Source organism: Heptranchias perlo, chromosome 13 (genome assembly GCF_035084215.1).
Source record: "Heptranchias perlo isolate sHepPer1 chromosome 13, sHepPer1.hap1, whole genome shotgun sequence".
In the NCBI taxonomy this organism is placed as follows: Eukaryota; Metazoa; Chordata; class Chondrichthyes; order Hexanchiformes; family Hexanchidae; genus Heptranchias; species Heptranchias perlo.
Window position 1 is genome coordinate 20,603,623 of NC_090337.1, and position 21,850 is coordinate 20,625,472.

Consider the following 21,850-nt stretch of genomic DNA (forward strand, 5'->3'; position numbering starts at 1 on the left):
TCCAAGGGTCAAACCAGAATTTAGTTCTGGCATCAGGCATGAGTTTATAGCACAAAGCGCCCACATCCATTGCAGATTTCCACATCCTCATACACCAGGATTGGCCTGCAGAATTGGCCTATGCTCCTAGAGCTTCCACAATTTAAGGATGGAACTTGCACATCTTATAGGCGTGGCCTGAATTGGATTTCATGCTCATTTAAAGTAACACTGTGGACTCAAGATTAAAGTTTTCTGGGGAGAGGATGAAGGAATTGTCAGGATATTGTCAATTTATATGTGATAAATTTACATGCAATTTATGATTGCAGAGCATTGGCAGGTAGAGCTGAGATACATTAAGCCTTCAATAATATCACTGGCCCTCTGGAGTATTTTGATGCTCTTACCAGCCCTCTGAGGCACTTTGATGCGATTACTATCCCTCTGGGGCACTTTCATGTGATTACTGGCCCTCTAGAGCATTTCAGTATTTATTCCTGGTTTGTATATGTCTACCTTACGGCTTTGCTGTTCAGGAACCAACTCGAAACATGTTAACATAGCCACTCGACATATGCCAACAATCCCACCCCAAATGTCAGCAAACATAGAAAAATACCTTGGTTCATTTTATACTGGCCCCGATGTCAGAATATTAAAAAAAAGCTTTTAAAGTACAATATAACTTATCATTTGTTGTTGGTGACATCAGAGCACGAATGTGAAATGTCAAACTGTTGTTTTTGATAAACTGAACTCCAATTAGATCTCGAGGTTTGGGAAGGTCACGTGGACCATGAACTGTGTGATTCTGATATCCATTATCATTCGTAAGCCATCTGTAATTGATTAGTGACTAATGACCACATAAAATCTACATCATGTGGTGTCGTTAATTGAGAGGAATGGTTGGTGCTCCTGCCAGCAAAATGGACTTTACCACATCTAGTACTGATAATAATTAATTGGAGTTATTAAGTCTAAAAGTTCAGTTGAATCTAGCTTCAAGTTTATGAAATGGCGTTTCAATGTTCCAGAGGAGCGCCAGTATCGCTGTGATGAGTGCAATAAGCTCTTTGAATCCAAAGCAGAGCTGCTGGACCACCAGAAGTTTACCTGCAACAATTCCCCCACCGCATTCTCCTTGGTTGACGAAGACTTCAAACCGAAGCTGAACGGTGAAGACGAACTTCACGAGTGTAAAGAGTGCGATGGAGTATACCCAGATGCTCAAAGGTGAGTGCAACAATTCAAGCTAATCTTCTGAGTCCTGGGCTTTCTTGGCAGTCTAATTCAATGCACTGCACCTCCACGCACAAACAGGCTATCGGGAAATGTCATTCGCTGAGGATCAGCCCTGCCATTCAATTCTATCCCCCAGTGACGTCAACAAATATTGTCTCCTCTCAATCGTGTTTGACAAAAAGGGCGCATAATTCTATTTTGTTGCAAGAACTGCATGTACAATGTTCAGGAAAAGAGATTTTTGAAATTTTCACACTTAAAACGGGTGCTGTACCTTAGACTTATTCTGCATGCACACACAGAGGGCATAAGTGTCAGATAGATATGGTGAAGGTGCAACAGGACGATTGAAGTAGATAAATTATAAGGCTGAAAGAACACCAGCAAAGTTTTCATCCTGTTTATTGACAACCACAGCGCTTATCGGTATTTTGTCCATTTTTTATTGGTTTGAAAACCATTTTTTAAAAATTGCTGATAAAATGTATGAAATAGGTATTCCATTCCGCAATGTCACCACTAATTTTGATGACAGTTCCAATGGTGTTGACTGCCAGACATTAAAGCCAGAACTGTCCCTTCTTTATTTAAGTTTCAAGCACTTCTCAACACCCCTGAGCCAAAACAACCCACTTTCAGATCTCCCTAGAATCCTTGAGCTACAGGAATGTAAAGTTAGTTGTTGTTTTACTTTTCAAATTGTCAGTCAGCAGTGTGGGTAGGACCAGGGTCACTCACTGCTGACAGACTAGAGGCAGGTGGGGCCTAGTCACAGGCGTACAGTTGACTGACAGCTCTGAAGTAAGCAAGTACTTCCTTTAGAATTGAAGTGCTGAAAACTGTGGAATTACATTATTTCTTTATTGCTTAGCAGAGTTCGCAGAACCCCCCCCCCCCCCACCGCCCCCCATGAAAATAGACAGTCAGAGAAAGAAGGAACATTAGTAAAGCCGTGTGGGCTGTGAACATCTCTGTGGACGCCATTCACGTAGCTGCTCAGTTGACCTGTATCTGACTGGAGGAGGGATGGTATCCCTTGATTAATTTATCCTGCCCCACATCCCAGCCAAAGCTGTCTGTGTTACGACTTTACAAATTCATGCTCAGAACTACAAAGCAAATTAAAGTCGCAGTGAATACCTGGACATGTAAAATGTACTGATATTTAATCAATTGATGCTGAATGTCCCACATGCCTTTCCATTATTATACCAAAACAAGTATACATTTAGTTTTATATATATCTATATATGCTATAGATATATAGTTAGATATATATATGTCTGTAGATAGATATTAAAATTACAGGACTGTGCTACAGTTGGCCTCACTGTCTCACTGGATTAGCCAGGGTTCCACTCCTAACTCTCACCCAGTGACTCCCGCCAGGAAGTGCCCAGGTGTGAACATCGGTTGAGGATAGGATCAGGCTTGGCTGTGATGCCCTCCACAATAAAATAGCTTACCAGCCCTCATTGTACCGTCTAAGCTCACACATAAAGAGTGGACACTTTGGCGATGTGGTGGAGGCTGCCAGAGCCCCAACAAGAGTCAACACCATCCGAGAGAGGGGCAAAAAAATTGAGATAAACATTGTTGGAATGTAATGCTTTTAACCATTTAAGAATAATAGAGTCCCAGCTGTTATAAATTGTCCCCTTACACATCATTTTACTCTGAGAAAGGTGATGAGATGAGAGCATTTTGGTCTCCCACATACTGGTACTGGGTACGGGCGATGCAGAGTCAGTGATAACACGTGTCCCTGCTACAGAGAAAGGGAGTGACGGGCTCTCTCTTACTGACTCAACAGCTTGGACAGACACCTGCTGACACACACCGAGGAGCGAGAGTATAAGTGTGACCAGTGCCCTAAAGCCTTCAACTGGAAGTCAAACCTTATTCGTCACCAGATGTCACACGACAGTGGCAAGCACTACGAGTGTGAAAACTGCGCCAAGGTATGGTGAAGGGTTTCAATGTCTTATATTTTCAATTGTTACCAGGCTAGGAAAGAAAAAGTGTTAGAAATTCACAAAGTGCACAGCATTCTTTAAAGGAAAATAATTGGAGAGAGAGCCAGCGTGTTCTGAACATACTTGAATTTTCTAGTACAAATTTGACATTTATAATTCTTAATTTCCTTGCAAAAACATTAAAAATATCTTTAAAGGTAAGTTTTTTTTCTGCTTCAGGCATGCTTTGTCTCTACCTAAAAATGAAGAGAGCAAACTTCAGCGCTCAGCCAACTAATGGGGTAGATTTTGGCTTTGTGCGATAGTATAAATCGGGCGACAGTGAATCGGCAGCCAATTTTACACCTTTCCCGATTTTTATTTCTATTCAATGGAAATAAAAACTGGGAGAGATGTAAAACAGGCTGCCAATTCATTATCACCCATTTTGTACTATTGCACAAAGTCAAGATCGAGCCAATGTGTTTTATTTGCTGTAAAATCCAGGTTAGAACTCCTTTAATTTATACCTGCTCATTCATTGTTTTTTTTTAAAAACTATGAGCCGCATTTTGCTACGAGCAGCGAACGAATGGCGCCGTTCATTAGACTTGTACTTGCCCATAGAGTTTCCATGAGCTTTTGCATGGCACGTTGCTGTAAGTTAGAGGTCCATTCAGCACGGCGCCCTCTACAGGGCATCTGGGACCTGTGTGAACAGGGCAGGCAGCTCGGTATCCCCTTAACCAATCAAATTGAGTATCACTAATGAACAGCCCAACGTCTGAACCAGGAAGTGCAAGTTAGAATAGTGAATTCAATGTCAAATCAGGCACAGAAAGCGAAATAAAGAGAAGGAAGGAAAGATTGGATTAAGAGACAGAGATAACAGAGACAGTAAGAAAAACATTCTTTTTATTTAAATTAATTTTTTAACTGTCCAACAATAATTAAAAGCTGAAGGAATGAGACTCCGCACTTGTAAAAGTTAATTTTCAGTGCCTAAGAGGTTATTTGGCAGTAATTAAGGCTTGCCACGCTGTTAAAAGGGTACCTACACTGGAATGGACAAGTCCTAACTTTTTTTGGCGAGTTTAGTCCATATCTATGAGGTAAGTACAGGAACTTCACACCATTCAATATGTTTGAATGGTGAGTCAGACGGCGAGATGCCGTTTTCGCGCAGTTTTTGGAGGAGCAGGGTATCTCGGACAGCAACTTCTGGATTTTCGTGTTTAACTGCACATGTGCGGTCGCCGAAAGTTACTGTCCGATTTGTGCATAAATAACAGTGACGCTGTTAGCCTCACCATTACTTTTACAGCAAAATCCGGTCCATTGAGTCATTGTTGTTTATTTAGAGGACTTGAAATCATAGGGCTAATTCTGCTGTCCCAGCAGGGAGCAATGCACAAAGGGAGTGCATAGTGGAAAATCATAGACATTCAGCCTGTGGTTTTATGTGCTGGGGGTGTGGAATTAGCTCTAATGTGAAGACACACAGTTAAAAATGTTACAGTAAATATATCAGCAGTTTTCTAAATATATTAGTTTTTATGCTTCAGATGTGACTATTTACGTGTACTACTCAATGCGTATATAAAATGAAACCTGACATAAGAAGTGCTATGTACTAATGACCATTAGCAGGCTAAGCATTCCTGGCCCCATTGCATAGGCAGAACAACACAAAGGAAAAGGAGAACATACTAAATACGTGATGAAGATGAAGTCAACTCGATGAGATGACGCTAAAATAAAGTGCTCTTATATAGAAACTGGGCTCCATGTTAGCGTGAAAAACTGTACTTTGATGTCCATAAGCGAAAGGCCTGGTTTGCTTCATCTCCCTGCATCAGATTTCTTTACTATTTCCCAGCAGGTTTTTACGGACCCCAGCAATCTACAGAGACACATTCGCTCACAGCATGTCGGCGCTCGGGCCCATGCCTGTCCGGAATGTGGAAAGACATTCGCCACTTCCTCAGGTCTCAAGCAACACAAGCACATCCACAGCAGTGTCAAGCCATTCATCTGTGAGTCCCCCCTGTTTGTTCTCCTCACCTTTAGCTGTGACAGCGGTGACTTCACCGAAGAATGCATGCACATCAATAGGGTACAAGAGGGATTTGTCAATTCATTCATTTCTTTGAATCATTGTTGATGGTAGTCCAGGAAGCAAACAGCTCAATTGGTCTCCAAGGGAGTGTATTCTGGGATAAAACAGAAAATGCTGGAAATACTCAGCAGGTCAGGCAGCATCTGTGGAGAAACAGAGTTAACGTTTCAGGTCAATGACCTTTCGTCAGAGCTGACAAAAGGTCATTGATCTGAAACGTTAGCTCTGTTTCTATCTCCACAGATGCTGCCTGACCTGCTAAGTATTTCCAGCATTTTCTGTTATTATTTCAGATTTTCAGCATCCGCAGTATTTTGCTTTTATTTGAGAGTATACTGGGAATAGGCTGTATAGTATTTCCATCTGTGGCATTTGGGTTTGAATGCAGACCAAACTGATAAAGGAGGTCTTTCTCCCTGATAGTTCTCAAGGTTTTAGGTAAAAAGACTTCAGCATAACCTAAATCAAGTTCCTAGGGTGTGCAAGTCCATTGCATAGAAATGCCTATAATTTGATACTAATTTCCACTAAATTGTCAGATCTACTGAAAGATAACACAAAAATAACTGGTGAGGAGATGTGTAGAGTTAGAGGTTCTTGTTCTGAGGTTGAGGTTAATGCACTTTATTGGGACAGAATAGAGGCAGCTTTATCCTGTTCTAATCCATTCTATGCTTGCCTCACATCCAGTCTTGGATAAGCTGTAAGTTCCTCCAGCTAAATATTGGTAAGACAGAAGCAATCGCCTATGGCCCCCACCACAAACTCCCTTGCCTCTGACTCTATCCCCCTCCTCAGCCACTGTCTCAGGTTAAACCAGACTGCTGGCAACCTCGTATCCTGTTCTGCCCCATGCTGAATGTTTGATCCCACATCTTCTCCATCACAAAGACTTTCATGTCCATAACATCGCCCGTCTCTACCTCACCATAGCCCATCCGTTGCTGAATCCCTCATCCATGCTTTGGTCGTCTCCCAACTCAATTGATTCAATGCTGTCCTGGCTGGTATCCCATTGTCCACTGTCCATAAACATCTGCTCATCCAAAACTCTGCTGTCCGCATCCTATCCCATACCAAATCCCGCTTACCCATCACATCTGTCCTCGCTGACCTACATTGGCTCTCAGTCCCCCATGCCACAAATTTAAAATGTTCATCCTTGGTTTAAATCCCTCCATAGCCTTTCCCCTCCCTATCTCTGTGACATTTCCCATCCTTGCAAATCCCTCCCCCATGTACTCTCTGTTCCTCTGACTCTGGCCATTCGTGCATGCCCCCTCCCTTCAACCCATCATTGTGCCTTTAGCTGCTGAGATTCCACTCTCTGAAATTCCCTCCCACCCTAAACCCCTCCAGTTTTCCACTTCCCTCTCCTTCTTTAAGATTTATTAAAGCCCACCTCTTTGACCAAGCTTTTGGTCACCTCTTTTAATCTTTCCCTCTTCGGCTCAATATGTTTCCCTTATGCCTCAGTGAAGCACCTTGGGGTGTTTTTCTACATTAAAGGCAATATATAAATTCAAGTTATTGCTGCTGCTGCTGTTATTGCTTTGTAGAGATTTGGGGATGCAAACCCATGTCATGCCCCCTCATTGTGAGTTATGGTAAAGTTGTGATGCACTGTGCAAGCCTACACTTCTATTATCAGTCAATCTTTTGCTATTACAACCATATAATAAGTTAAACAGAATACCTACTGGGCATAGGGTTCTCTGATCATGTTACTGGAAGAACCACATGAGTGAGAATGATGGTTGGGTGACTATTGCATGCTGCAATTCTCAGACCCTGCACACCATCCTGTAAGGTCAAATCAACCCATTCTTGTCGGGTCATGACCACATTCCTGCTCTGAGTGGACTAGGAGGACTCTGTGAATGAGAACTAGTGACTTGATCCAGTTGTAATCAGAATAGAGGATGCACATCAAGTATCTGCAGATTATGACAAATAAACTATCCAAAAACAGCATGGGAAATCAGAACCAACCCACACTGCAGCAATGTAAGCTATATCAGTTACATAAAGAATGACTTTTTCTTATATAGTTCACCATTTCCCAATGTACGTTCTGCTTAAGTTACACATATCTCATTTTCTAAAGTTTTTTTTATTCAGATATAGATTTTTTACCTCGATTTTCTCTCTTTTCATCCTTCCTCTTCTGTAAGCATGGCATCATACATTAATATAATTCTGTTCACTCGCCTAAGTAGCTATTCTTCATACTTGAGGCCATCTGGTGAGTGTTAACAGGCTATTTAACTGTGGAGAACATCATAGTCAAATCCTACCTTCACCTGACATCCACACGTGTACTTTCCAGCACAACTCAGGAGTGAGAAAGTCTTGTTGGTTTTTCTCCTCCATAAGAAAGGAATATTGAGACCTATTGTAGGGGCCCTGTTTAAGATCAGCTAACTACAAAGACCAGGGGTCAAACCCAGGATGTTTCTACTCTGTGTGGCCCAGCACCAAATCTTGGTGATGCATATACCCAGTGAGGTCTTGAGAAATAGTTATTAAGATAAGTTGAATATTATTCTTTCTCATTTCTTATTGCCTAATTAATTATTCAATTCTGGTAGGTTGGTAAAAACAAAGTTAGAAACATCAAGAGCAAAAAAATTGTACTTTTTACTACGTTTCATTGCATTTCTGCATTTTTCAAGAGATTAAACCTATTAATCTTTTTTTGTGTGTGCTGTAAACCTATCAAATGATGTTACAATTGATTTTTATTTGCTTACTGCTAGGTAATGATCTTACAAATTGTCTGGTAATCCAGCTGTACCGAGTGGAGTTGTATTGTTCAAGTGTTTTATTGTATTACTCTCCTCAACCTCATCCATAGTCATTTATTTAAAAGGCACACACACACACACACACACACACATATAATAAGTCCTCTTGCTAGGCCTGTTTTCAGTAACTGTCTCTTATTACTGCGTCCTGCCTTAGCTAAACAGAAAAAAATCCTTAACTACAATAAAACGAAAAAAAAAGGTAATTATTAGCTTGTTTGAAAAAAAAATGAGCCACTCAATGGAAACCACATGGACTTATGGGCCAAACATATTCAAAATAGCACTTAATTTGTTTTAATAAGCAACAAATATGCAGCCTCCAAGTACTGACTAATTACTGTGTTCTCAGAAAATTGCTTCACAAAGCATACTGGCATCAGATGGACCTGATATTAAAAAGCACTTTGTGGTTTGCGGTGTGCTCACAGCATTTGAGAGTGATGAAAAGCTTGTCGGGTGGTAATGTCTGGAACATTTTGAAATTAGAGAGGGAGAGAGGAAAAAAGGGGAGAGGTGTGAGGGAAACAATGAAGTGTGAAGTTGAAAGACTACACCGAATTGTGAGTGCTGCTAGCTTTCTAATATTATCCCCACATGTGGCTCTTGCCTATGTTGCACAAACCACATGTTGCCTGCACACTGGGAAATTCAACAGACATTCAAATATCTGAGCAGTGTCAGAATCCAGAGATACCAAAAGGAGAAAAGAAAATATTTTGCAGAATTGCTGTAAATCCCTAACTTTTTCAAGTTCTGATAAGTTGCACGTCCCTCATTATACCCGAGCATGCAAACATTCCAGATCATAAAATCTATGCTTTGAATTTTTAGTATGCCACTACTTTTCTACCAACTCTCACACGATATCAGGAACTAAATGGGTGATGTTAGGAGTGTTGATGTCGCTCAACCCATTATCTCATAGTCTATTAAGATCACAGGGAGCCACATATATTTATAAATGAAACAAATTAATTAATACACATCGATTATAAAAAAAACATTTGAATCAAATCATTTTAATGAGGTTTCCATTGTTTTAATGAGGGGTTCATAATCTTGAATTCCATCTTTTAGTAATTATATTCTTGGTTAAGTTTTGAACTTTTGTATCTCTCAGGGTAAAGGAAGTCATTGGGATAATGGGGGAGTGGAATGGGGTTGGGGGGGGGGGGAGTATGGGTAAGGAATTCCAATATCAGCATCGAGTACATCCAGGTAGGAATAGTACAGATTGGGTGCAAACTGAAACTCCATTTACTCTGCCCCAAAAAGTGTGTAGTGACCAGTTTCAAAAGACTGCCCCCTGCTGTACCAATATGATGCCCACCTTCAGGGCTTCTCAGGACAATATCCTCTTTTTCATAAAAGACAAAGGTAATTTTTTTTCAGATTTTAACAGTCCTTGATCTAAATGGCAGCTGGAGGTGATTTTCACAGTCAGTTTCATGAAACACAAATTTAATAATGGGAATAACAGAAAAACAATCAATGCACACCTGCAAAATACTCCTTTCACACTTCTTCAAATAGCTAAATTATCACTTAAAAGGTATAGCAGTTGAAAAGTTTGGTATTCCCACTGTGGATTATCAAAACTTGCAGATAATGGGATTGATGTAGGAGAGGTAATACATTCATACAATCACATTTTGCATGCACTTTGCTTCTGCATTGATTTGTTTAAACTATGCAAATTATTTAAGGTTTCAGGTATATAATACAATAATCAAAAAGAGCAATACCTTTTAAATGTACTATCACTTGTTCTATGGGAGATACTTTTAATTCAAAAGAATAACTGTTTAGAGATATGAATGGAGATTACTGTTGCTGACATTATTGTACAAACACTTAATGCAGTCATACAAAATTCCTATCTTGCCACTTTAACATTTAAACTGGTTAATGTCTCTATTAAACTAGCATAGAGAGGAATTTGATATTAACCAGTTAAAGCATTTGTACAATAATGACCTGGCTGTAATTTCTACTCTAATTTTAATAAAAATATACAATTAATAATGATGCCAAATGTATACCATGCATATTCAGTAGTTATCATGGAATATTTTCCTCTTAGGTGTGATGGATCTCCTATACACAGCAAATGGACGAAAAATTGGGCTGGTTCCATTACTCTCGCATGCAGTCTTCCCATCTGATCTTCCTCTATGCGTTGCACCCATTCAATCCTTTACACCCAAGTGCAATAAGAAGAGAATCTGCCAATCATTTTTAATTTAGAAAAGAAAACAACCGTAATACATTTTTAATTTCTGATAAATATTTCCCATCCATCTTTCAGATGAGGCGTTAAACCAAGAGAGGTCTGCCCTCTCAGGTGGATGTAAAAGATCCCATGACACTATTCAAAGATGATCAGTGGAGTTCTCCCCAGTGTTCTGGCCAATATTTATCCCTCAACCAACATCACTAAAACAGATTATCAGATTGCTATATGTAGGACTTTGCAGTGCGCAAATTGGCTGCCATGTTTCCCTACATTACAATGGTGACTACACTTCAAAAATACTTCATTGGTTGTAAAGTGCTTTGGGACATCCTGAGGTCATGAAAGGTGCTTTATATAAGTGCAAGGCTTTCTTCCTTTTTCTTTTATTTTCATAAAATTATATCAAATTGTTTGGGCTGTAAAGTTGTGATTATGCACCCAGTTGCATTTGCCCTATTACAAATAATGCTTTGAGTGAAAACAGAGTGACTGAACCACATAGGATGCTTACTCTTTTACCAGCAGAGATTCATCTACTTGCAAAGAACAGTGTATACCACATATCAGAGGACAAGTAACCATTCATTAAGGGACCTCTAACCGAGATGGTGCTGGGAAGCTCCCATTATCTTGCATGGGATCATCTCTATTACACTTTTTCTGGAATTACATTTTATTCTTTTCTTGAGTTTTTGTAATGACCTGATGGATACTGACTGTATCACTGGGCACGGAAACTGTGATGGCCTATTGCTTCTGAAACCAGCTGTTTGTCAAAAGGCAGTTGCACTCTTCTATGCAAATATTTCAGATAAATATTTACTGATCAGCTGTTTGTCATCACTGGTTATTAATATTCTGTTAAAACACTTAATCTAAATAAAAACTATGCAGTTATTAAAATATACCCAACACTATCATTGACATCTTATTACAGAGTTCTTTAAGTTCTCTTTTTTGATAATCTTGCCTTTCCTGCTAACTTTCTTTATAACTAACCAAAATTTCAATATGAGTTCAAGACTCAACATCTAATTTATATCCCCAGTTTCCCCATTAAATTCTGCATAATTTTGTAAGAATAAGCCTTCACAATCCTCTAAGCAAGCAATATATTTTGATAATTTCCTTCCAGCCATTTTACTTTATGAGCAACAATGGGGTAGTTGTTATAATCTACAAAAAAAATTTGTTAACTTTTTCTAAAAGGCCCCTCACAGATGTTACTCATGTTTACTTTTTTGTTCAAATTAACATCCAGATGAAAATATGCCTCAGGATTTGAATCCTGTGTGAAGTGTAATGACTCAATACATGAAGATCAATGAAAAACTCTGATTCACCTGAATGAAGGTATATGCTGCCAGAAGTCATTTCTAACACTGGACTGCAAATAAAACTCCCTGGGACTTGTTCTTTCCTCATAAAAAATAAATAAATTTAGTAGTGTCCTTCATCGCAGGTCAAGTCCTGGCTCTGGTAAATCCCCACTTGGGTGGTGTTGTAAGGATGGGCAGCAGAAAGCACTTAATGAGCAGTAGAGCAAAGACAGCAAATGGGGCAAGCAGCTGGCGAGACCAAAGGCCCGAGGCCAGGAACTGGGGAAGGCTATGAGTGGAATTTGCATATAGGCGGCACACATCCAGCACTACAGCTAGGACTAGTGAGCTGGCCTGGAATTAATTATCGTCTTGGATAGCTATGAGACAATGTCAATCCTGATGTTGGTTGAGGGATTATTGTTGGCCAGAACACCAGGAGAATCCCCTCCTCTTCTTCGAATCACATGACTCTGGTTTTACAACAGAGTTTCTTTGCTGCAATATCATAACTTCCATTAAAATAGTAGATAAAGGAACGTCATACGAACACGTTAAATGATTGTAGGTTGATATCACAATTTCCGGGCTCATAACTCCCACTATTTGGTGTAAAATGAAAAGATTAACAACTCCTTTAAAATCTTTGACAAATCAATTTCAAGCAAATGCATTAGGTGTTCATATGCCAATATTTCTCACGATTGTGTCTTCTGCCTACTGGCTTGTATTCATTACAGGGCAAATTCAATGAGGCTGCCCTCCTGAAAAAAAACTTTGTATTCAAACAGCAAATTTCACATTCTCAGAATATTCCAAATCACTTTACAGCCAGTGAATTACTTTGAAGTGTAGTCACTGTTGTTTTGAGGGTAAACATAGGAACAGGAGTAGGCCATTCAGCCCCTCGTGCCTGCTCCGCCATTCGATAAGATCATGGCTGATCTGTGATCTAGCTCCATATACCTGCCTTTGGCCCATATTCCTTAATACCTTTGGTTGCCAAAAAGCTATCTATCTCAGATTTAAATTTAGCAATTGAGCTAGTATCAAATGCCGTTTGCGGAAGAGAGTTCCAAACTTCTACCACCCTTTGTGTGTAGAAATGTTTTTTAATCTCACTCCTGAAAGGTCTGGCTCTAATTTTTAGACTGTGCCCCCTACTCCTAGAATCCCCAATCAGCAGAAATAGTTTCTCTCGATCCACCTTATCTGTTCCCCTTAATATCTTATAAACTTCGATCAGATGACTCCTTAACCTTCTAAACTCTGGAGAATACAACCCCAATTTGTGCAATCTTTCCTCGTAACTTAACCCTTGAAGTCCGGGTATCATTCTAGTGAACCTAAGCTGCACTCCCTCCAAGGCCAATATGTCCTTCCGAAGGTGCGGTGCCCAGAACTGCTCACAGTACTCCGGGTGCGGTCTAACCAGGGTTTTGTATAGCTGCAGCATAACTTCTGCCCCTTTGTACTCTAGTCCTCTAGATATAAAGGCCAGCATTCCATTAGCCTTATTGATTATTTTCTGCACCTGTTCATGACACTTCAATGATCTATGTACCTGAACACCTAAGTCCCTTTGGACATCCACTGTTTTTAACTTTTTACCATTTAGAAAGTACCCTGTTCTATCCTTTTTTGATCCAAAGTGGATAACCTCACATTTGTCTACATAGAATTCCATTTGCCACAGTTTTGCCCATTCACCTAATCTATCAATATCGCTTTGTAATTTTATGTTTTCATTTACACTGCTTACAATGCCACCAATCTTTGTGTCATCGGCAAACTTAGATATGAGACTTTCTATGCCTTCATCTAAGTCATTAATAAATATTGTCAATAATTGAAGTCCCCAAGACAGATCCCTGCGAGACTCCACTAGTCACATCCTGCCAATGTGAGTACCCACCCATTATCCGTGCTCTCTGTTGCCTTTCGCTCAGTCAACTTCCAAACCAAGTCCGTACTTTTCCCTCGATTCAATGGGCTTCTATCTTAGCTAACAGGCTCTTATGTGGGACCTTATCAAATGCCTTCTGGAAGTCCATATAAATAACATCCATTGACATTCCCCTGTCCACTACTTTAGTCACCTCTTCAAAAAGTTCAATCAGGTTTGTCAGGCACGACCTACCTTTCACAAATCCATGCTGGCTCTCTCTGATTAACTGAAAATTCTCAAGGTGTTCAGTCACCCTATCCTTAATTATAGACTCCAGCATTTTCCCCACAACAGATGTTAGGCTAACTGGTCTATAATTCGCTGGTTTCCCTCTCTCTCCTTTCTTAAAAAGCAGAGTGACATGTGCAATTTTCCAATCTAGAGGGACAGTTCCTGAATCTAGAGAACTTTGAATGATTATAGTTAGGGCATCTACAATGTGCTCACCTACATCCTTCCCATGGCAGCCAATTTACACATAGCAAAGGTCCACAAACAGGAACAAAATAATGACCGTTAATCTGTTTTTGGTGATGTTGGTTGAGAGATTTTTGTTGGCCAGGACACCAGGAGAACCCCCTGCTCTTCATCAAATAGTGCTATGGGATCTTTTACGTCCACCTGAGAGGCCAGACAGAACCTCGGTTTAACGTTTCATCCAAAAGACAGCACCTACAACTGTGCAGCATTCCCTCAGTACTAAACTGGAGTGTCAGTCTAGATTATATGGTCAAGTCCTGGAGTTGGGCTTGAACCCATGACCTCTGACTCACAGGGGAAAGTGCAACCACTGAACCAATGCTGCCCCTCACCGGTAGATAGTACAGGTTGGACAGTACAGGTTGGATAATTTCCACATGATATCAAGAAACGGCTGAGTGCACTGGATACAACAAAGGCTATGGGCCGGGACAACATCCCGGCCGTAGAGCTGAAAAATTGTGCTCCAGAACTAGCCCCGCCTCCAGCCAAACTGTTCCAGTACAGCGACAACACTGGCATCTACCGGACAATGTGGAAAATTGCCCACTTATGTCCTGTCCACAAAAAGCAGGACAAATCCAATCCGGCCAATTACCGCCCCATCAGTCTACTCTCAATCAGCAGCAAAGTGATGGAAGGTGTCGTCAACAATGCTATCAAGCGGCATTTACTCACCAATAACCTCACGGGGGTGTTTGCTAGTGCTGTTGGGGAAGGTTTAAACTAGAGTGGCAGGGGGATGGGACCTTAGCGGGGAGTCAGAAGGGAGTAAAGTTGAGAGCAGCAAGAGAGGGGAAGACCCAGGGGAAATTTACAATACAAATAGTACAAACAGTTGTTCAAGAACAAGTGAAAGGGAAAAGCGTAGAGCAGCAGAAAGAAAGTGTACTTTAGACACTACAGATAAAGTGAAAACTAGAAGGCGTAAGGCGATTAACCCAGCATCAAAGCTGAAGGTCAGGCTAGGATGTGTGGCCCAATTAAGAGTTCTATATACAAATGCATGGAGTATAAGGAATAAATTAAATGAACTACAGGTTCAAATTCAAATTGGAGCGTATGACATGATAGCTATTACTGAGACTTGGCTGCAGGATGGTCAGGATTGGGAACTAATTATACTGGGTTATAAGGTCTACAGGAGAGATCGGGAAAATGGAAGAGGGGGAGGAGTAGCCTTAGTGATTAGAGATGAAATCAATTCAATGATAAAGGAGGATATAACGAGAGGTAAGCAGCCAACAGAGACCTTATGGGTTGAATTCAGAAATAGGAAAGGATCTAAGACTATAGTGGGAGTTGTGTATAGGACCCCTGGCAGCAGCTCTGAAGTGCTAGATTGTATAAATGCAGAGATTAGACAAGCGTGTAAGAAAGGCATAGTGGTCTTAATAGGGGACTTTTACCTTCACATAGATTGGGGTAAGCAAACTAGCAACTGTCAGAAAGGTAGTGAATTTCTTGAGTATGTCCAGGATAGTTTTCTACAGCAGTATGTCCTACAGGCAACAAGGGGGTAAGCCATACTAGATTTAGTAATGAGTAATGAACCAGATGTAGTTAACAGCTTAACTGTGCGTGAACATCTATCCAATAGCGATCATAACATGATCAAGTTCAATGTAGTGTTTGAAGGGGAAAAAAGTGAATCAGCTGCTAAGATTCTAGACTTGGGTAAGGCCGACTTCAATGGGATGAGACAGAGACTGTCCATAGTAAACTGGGCAAATCTGTTAATGGGTAAAACGACTGATGATCAGTGGGAAATGTTTAAAGAAACATTTAACGTGATACAGAATCGGTTTATATCCTTGAGGGGCAAGAACTCTACTTGCCAAAAAAAACAGCCATGGATAACGAAAGAGGTAAGGGACAGTATAAGACAAGGAAAGGGCATACAAAAAGGCAAAAAATGGCACAGATCCTGGCGAATGGGAAAGATACAAAGATCAACAAAGGGTCACAAAACAGATAGTAAGAGCTACAAAAAGGGAATATGAAATGAAACTTGCAAGGGATATCAAAACCAATACGAAGAACTTTTATAGTTACATTATGAACAAGAGATTGGTCAGGAGAAGTGTTGGCCCCTTAAAAACTGAAAGTGGGGATATTGTCATTGACGACGGGGAAATGGCGGACATGTTGAATAATTACTTTGCGTCAGTATTTACAGTAGAAAAAGAGGATAGCATGCCGGAAATCCCAAGAAAACTAATATTGAATCGGGGACAGGGACTCGATAAAATTAACATATGTAAAGCAACAGTAAGGAAGAAAATAATAGCCCCAAAGAGTGACAAATCCCCAGGACCAGATGGTTTCCATCCCAGGGTTTTAATGAAAGTAGGTGAGCAGATTGCAGATGCCCTAACTATAATCTTTCAAAGTTCTCTAGATTCAGGAACTGTCCTCTAGATTGGAAAATTGTACATGTCACTCCGCTTTTTAAGAAAGGAGAGGGAAACCAGCGAATTATAGACCAGTTAGCCTAACATCTGTTGTGGGGAAATTGCTGGAGTCTATAATTAAGGATAGGGTGACTGAACACCTCGAGAATTTTCAGTTAATCAGAGAGAGCCAGCATGGATTTGTGAAAGGTAGGTCGTGCCTGACAAACCTAATTGAATTTTTTGAAGAGGTGACTAAAGTAGTGGACAGGGGAATGTCAATGGATGTTATTTATGTGGACTTCCATAAGGCATTTGATAAGGTCCTGTTAGCTAAGATAGAAGCCCATGGAATCGAGGGAAAAGTACGGACTTGGTTAGGAAATTGGCTGAGCGAAAGGCGACAGAGAGTAGGGATAATGGGTAAGTATTCACATTGGCAGGATGTGACCAGTGGAGTCCCGCAGGGATCTGTCTTGGGGCCTCAATTATTGATAATATTTATTAACGACTTAGATGAAGGCATAGAAAGTCTCATATCTAAGTTTGCCAATGACACAAAGATTGGTGGCATTGTAAGCAGTGTAAATGAAAACATAAAATTACAAAGGGATATTGATAGATTAGGTGAATGGGCAAAACTGTGGCAAATGGAATTCAGTGTAGACAAATGTGAGGTCATCCACTTTGGATCAAAAAAGGATAGAACAGGGTACTTTCTAAATGGTAAAAAGTTAAAAACAGTGGATATCCAAAGGGACTTAGGTGTTCAGGTACATAGATCATTGAAGTGTCGAAAATAATCAATAAGGCTTATGGAATGCTGGCCTTTATATCTAGAGGACTGGAGTACAAGGGGGCAGAAGTTATGCTGCAGCTATACAAAACCCTGGTTAGACCACACCTGGAGTACTGTGAGCAGTTCTGGGCACCGTACCTTCGGAAGGACATATTGGCCTTGGAGGGAGTGCAGCTTAGGTTTACTAGAATGATACCCGGACTTCAAGGATTAAGTTACGAGGAGAGATTACACAAATTGGGGTTGTATTCTCTAGAGTTTAGAAGGTTAAGGGGTGATCTGATCGAAGTTTATAAGATATTAAGGGGAACGGATAGGGTGGATAGAGAGAAACTATTTCCGCTGATTGGGGATTCTAGGAGTAGGGGGCACAGTCTAAAAATTAGAGCCAGACCTTTCAGGAGTGAGATTAGAAAACATTTCTACACACAAAGGGTGGTAGAAGTTTGGAACTCTCTTCCGCAAACGGCAATTGATAAGCTCAATTGCTAAATTTAAATCTGAGATAGACAGCTTTTTGGCAACCAAAGGTACTAAGGCATATGGGCTAAAGGCAGGTATATGCAGTTAGATCACAGTTCAGCCATGATCTTACCAAATGGCGGAGCAGGCACGAGGGGCTGAATGGCCTACTTCTGTTCCTATGTTCCTACCTGTTCACCGATGCTCAGTTTAGCTTCTGCCAGGACCTATGGGCTCCATACCTCATTACAGCCTTGGTCGAAACATATTGACAGAAGAGCTGATTTCCAGAGGTGAGGTGAGAGTGACTGCCCTTGACATCAAGGCAGCATTTGACCGAGTGTGGCACCAAGGAGCCCTAGTAAAATTGAAGTCAATGGGAATCAGGGGGAAAACTCTCCAGTGACTGGAGTCATACCTAGCACAAAGGAAGATGGTAGTGGTTGTTGGAGGCCAATCATCTCAGCCCAAGGACATTGCTGCAGGAGTTCCTCAGGGCAGTATCCGTGGCCTGACCATCTTCTGCTGCTTCATCAATGACCTTCCCTCCATCATAATGTCAGAAATGGGGATGTTCGCTGATGATTGCACAACGTTCAGTTCCATTCGCAACCCCTCAGATAATGAAGCAGTCCGTGCCCGCATGCAGCAAGACCTGGACAACATCCAGGCTTGGGCTGACAAGTGGCAAGTAACATTCGCGCCAGACAAGTGCCAGGCAATGACCATCTCCAACAAGAGAGAGTCTAACCACCTCCCCTTGACATTCAATTGCTGTACCATCGCCAAATCCCCAACCATCAATATCCTGGGGGTCACCATTGACCAGAAACTTAACTGGACCAGCCATATAAATGCTGTGGCTACAAGAGCAGGTCAGAGGCTGGGTATTCTACGGCGAGTGACTCACCTCCTGACTCCCCAAAGCCTTTCCACCATCTACAAGGCACAAGTCAGGAGTGTGATGGAATACTCTCCACTTGCCTGGATGAATGCAGCTCCAACAACACTCAAGAAGCTCGACACCATCCAGGACAAAGCAGCCCACTTGATTGGCACCCCATCCACCACCCTAAACATTCACTCCCTTCACCACCGGCGCACTGTGGCTGCAGTGTGTACCATCCACAGGATGCACTGCAGCAACTCAGCAAGGCTTCTTCGACAGCACCTCCCAAACCCTTGACCTCTACCACCTAGAAGGACAAGGGCAGCAGGCACATGGGAACAACACCACCTGCACGTTTCCCTCCAAGTCACGCACCAACCCGACTTGGAAATATATCGCCGTTCCTTCATCGTCGCTGGGTCAAAATCCTGGAACTCCCTACCTAACAGCACCGTGGGAGAACCTTCACCACACGGACTGCAGCGGTTCAAGAAGGCGGCTCACCACCACCTTCTCAAGGGCAATTAGGGATGGGCAATAAATGCTGGCCTCGCCAGCGACGCCCACATCCCATGAACAAATAACAAAAAGTGATGGAAGGTGTCGTCGACAGTGCTATCAAGCGGCACTTACTCACCAATAACCTGCTCACCAATGCTCAGTTTGGGTTCTGCCAGGACCTCTCAGCTCCAGACCTCATTACAGCCTTGGTCCAAACATGGATAAAAGAGTTGAATTCCAGAGGTGAATTGAGAGTAACTGCCCTTGATACCAAGGCAGCATTTGACCGAGTGTGGCACCAAGGAGCCCTAGTAAAGTTGAAGTCAATGGGAATCGGGGGGAAAACTCTCCAGTGGCTGGAGTCATACCTAGCACAAAGGAAGATGGTAGTGGTTGTTGGAGGCCAGTCATCTCAGCCCCAGGACATTGCTGTAGGAGTTCCTCAGGGCAGTGTCCTCGGCCCAACCATCTTCAGCTGCCTCATTAATGACCTTCCCTCCATCATAAGGTCAGAAATGGGGATGTTCGCTGATGATTGCACAGCGTTCAGTTCCATTCGCAACCCCACAGTTAATGAAGCAGTCCATGTCCGCATACAGCAAGACCTGGACAACATCCAGGCTTGGGCTCATAAGTGGCAAGTAACATTCGTGCCAGACATGTGCCAGGCAATGACCATCTCCAACATGACAGAATCTAACCACCTCCCCTTGATATTCAACGGCATTACCATCGCCGAATCCCCCACCGTCAACATCCTGGGGGTCACCATTGACCAGAAACTTAACTGAACCAGCCACATAAATACTGTGGCTACAAGAGCAGGTCAGAGGCTGGGTATTCTGCGGCGAGTGTCTCACCTTCTGACTCCCCAAAGCCTTTCCACCATCTACAAGGCACAAGTCAGGAGTGTGATGGAATACTCTCCACTTGCCTGGATGAGTGCAGCTCCAACAGCACTCAAGAAGCTCAACACCATCCAGGACAAAGCAGCCCACTTGATTGGCACCCCATCCATCACCCTAAACATTCACTCCCTTCACCACCGGCGCACCGTGGCTGCAGTGTGTACCATCCACAGGATGCACTGCAGCAACTCGCCAAGGCTTCTTCGACAGCACCTCCCAAACCCACAACCTCTACCACCCAGAAGGACAAGATCAGCAGGCACATGGGAACAACAACACCTGCACGTTCCCCTCTAAGTCACACACCATCCTGACTTGGAAATATATCGCCGTTCCTTCATCGTCGCTGGGTCAAAATCCTGGAACTCCCTACCTAACAGCACTGTGGGAGACTCTTCACCACACGGACTGCAGCGGTTCAAGAAGGTGGCTCACCACCACCTTCTCAAGGGAAATTAGGGATGGGCAATAAATGCTGGCCTCGCCAGTGACGCCCACATCCCATGAATGAATTTTAAAAATCTGTTCAATTGTGTTATAGCCTGTCTTTGACTTATATTCTTGTGTAGCGAATCTCTGCTCTGGGAGTACAGCCTTACTGAATTTGCCCTTGTTTCTCTAAATATAGTAAATGAGAATGCACACTGAGGAAGAGTGAGATGTTTGGAGAATAGACACCATGGGCTAGATTTTTAATGTGACGCTCCAGAGTTAAACTGTTGTTGTGGAACGGTCACCCACTATGAAACAACTTAATTTTCATTTCCATTTATTTCAACATAACATGAAAATTGGTTGGTTTCAATAATGGGCAGTAAGTTGAAAATCTATCCCCATGCCTTAAAGGATAGACTCTGGGGAATCAGCAATAATGAATGCTATGGCGATAATAAAATGACGGGTGCCTGATGCACTGTAGAACATTTTTCTCCTTTTCCCTGTAAAATCAGGCACAAAGGCATTATGGATCAGCTGCCTGTTATGGAAACTGACCAATTGTTATTTCTATTAAATCAATGGAATTGAAAATTGGGTGGTTTCTATAACAGGTGTATGATCTGCAACACCAATGCCCGGGCAGTAAGTTGAAAATCTACATCTATGTCTTTCTAAAGACACTCACTAAGCCTGTGACTGATTTGTTTCCAAAAGCCTACAGTATACTGAGGGGCAAATACAGTTCATTTTTAAATATTAAAGTTATTTTAGAATATCTATGACTGGGTACATAGGAACATAGGAATGTGCAGAACGGGAAAAGACTATTGCGTTCCATCTGACTAAACTTTCCTATGTAATGTCAGTCAGCTTAATTCTTCAAAACAACTTAAGCCTTTACATGCCAAACATCAGCATTTTAAACTAATGGTTTAACTCGTATATCTCACAAGAAGAATAAGCTTTTCTCACTCGGATTGGGGGTTGGAAGTATCAAACAATCAAATTGTTTGGAGTCTGTCAGAAGCAATAAGATCAGATGCAGGGCAGCACTGCAGACTGTCAGAACCAATCGGACCAGTTGAAGGGTCGGTGTAGAATTTTCAAAGCCAATCAATTAAGATGTTACATACTACCACTGTTGGTTGCAAGCAAACTTGAGGCAGAAAACTTTTAAGATGAGCTGATGGTTTCTGAGAGTCATAGTTACAGGTGTGTTCATATAATAGACACACTACTAAATTACAAATTTTAAAAAAAATTTGATAAAGGAACTTTGTGGAAATTCCCAAGAATTTTCTTATGTTAAGGCTTACTTTCCTCAAGTCCGGTTGAGATGAAAAGGATGTTCCCGAGTGTGAAGGCA

The 21,850-nt window shown here is 41.7% G+C and overlaps 1 protein-coding gene across 8 annotated transcripts in view; it reads left to right on the forward strand.

The window, feature by feature from the left end:
- Positions 1-21,850, forward strand: part of mecom (MDS1 and EVI1 complex locus) — a 649,231-nt gene that overhangs the window by 558,585 nt on the left and 68,796 nt on the right. For 5 of the 8 annotated variants that reach the window (XM_067995110.1, XM_067995114.1, XM_067995111.1 and 2 more), the window contains 3 exons: positions 1,020-1,218; positions 3,041-3,188; positions 5,062-5,218. In XM_067995110.1, the coding sequence (XP_067851211.1) occupies positions 1,020-1,218; positions 3,041-3,188; positions 5,062-5,218 (504 nt within the window). The remainder of the gene's footprint in view (positions 1-1,019; positions 1,219-3,040; positions 3,189-5,061; positions 5,219-21,850) is intronic. The other 3 variants (XM_067995112.1, XM_067995113.1, XM_067995116.1) reach the window with 1 other exon arrangement.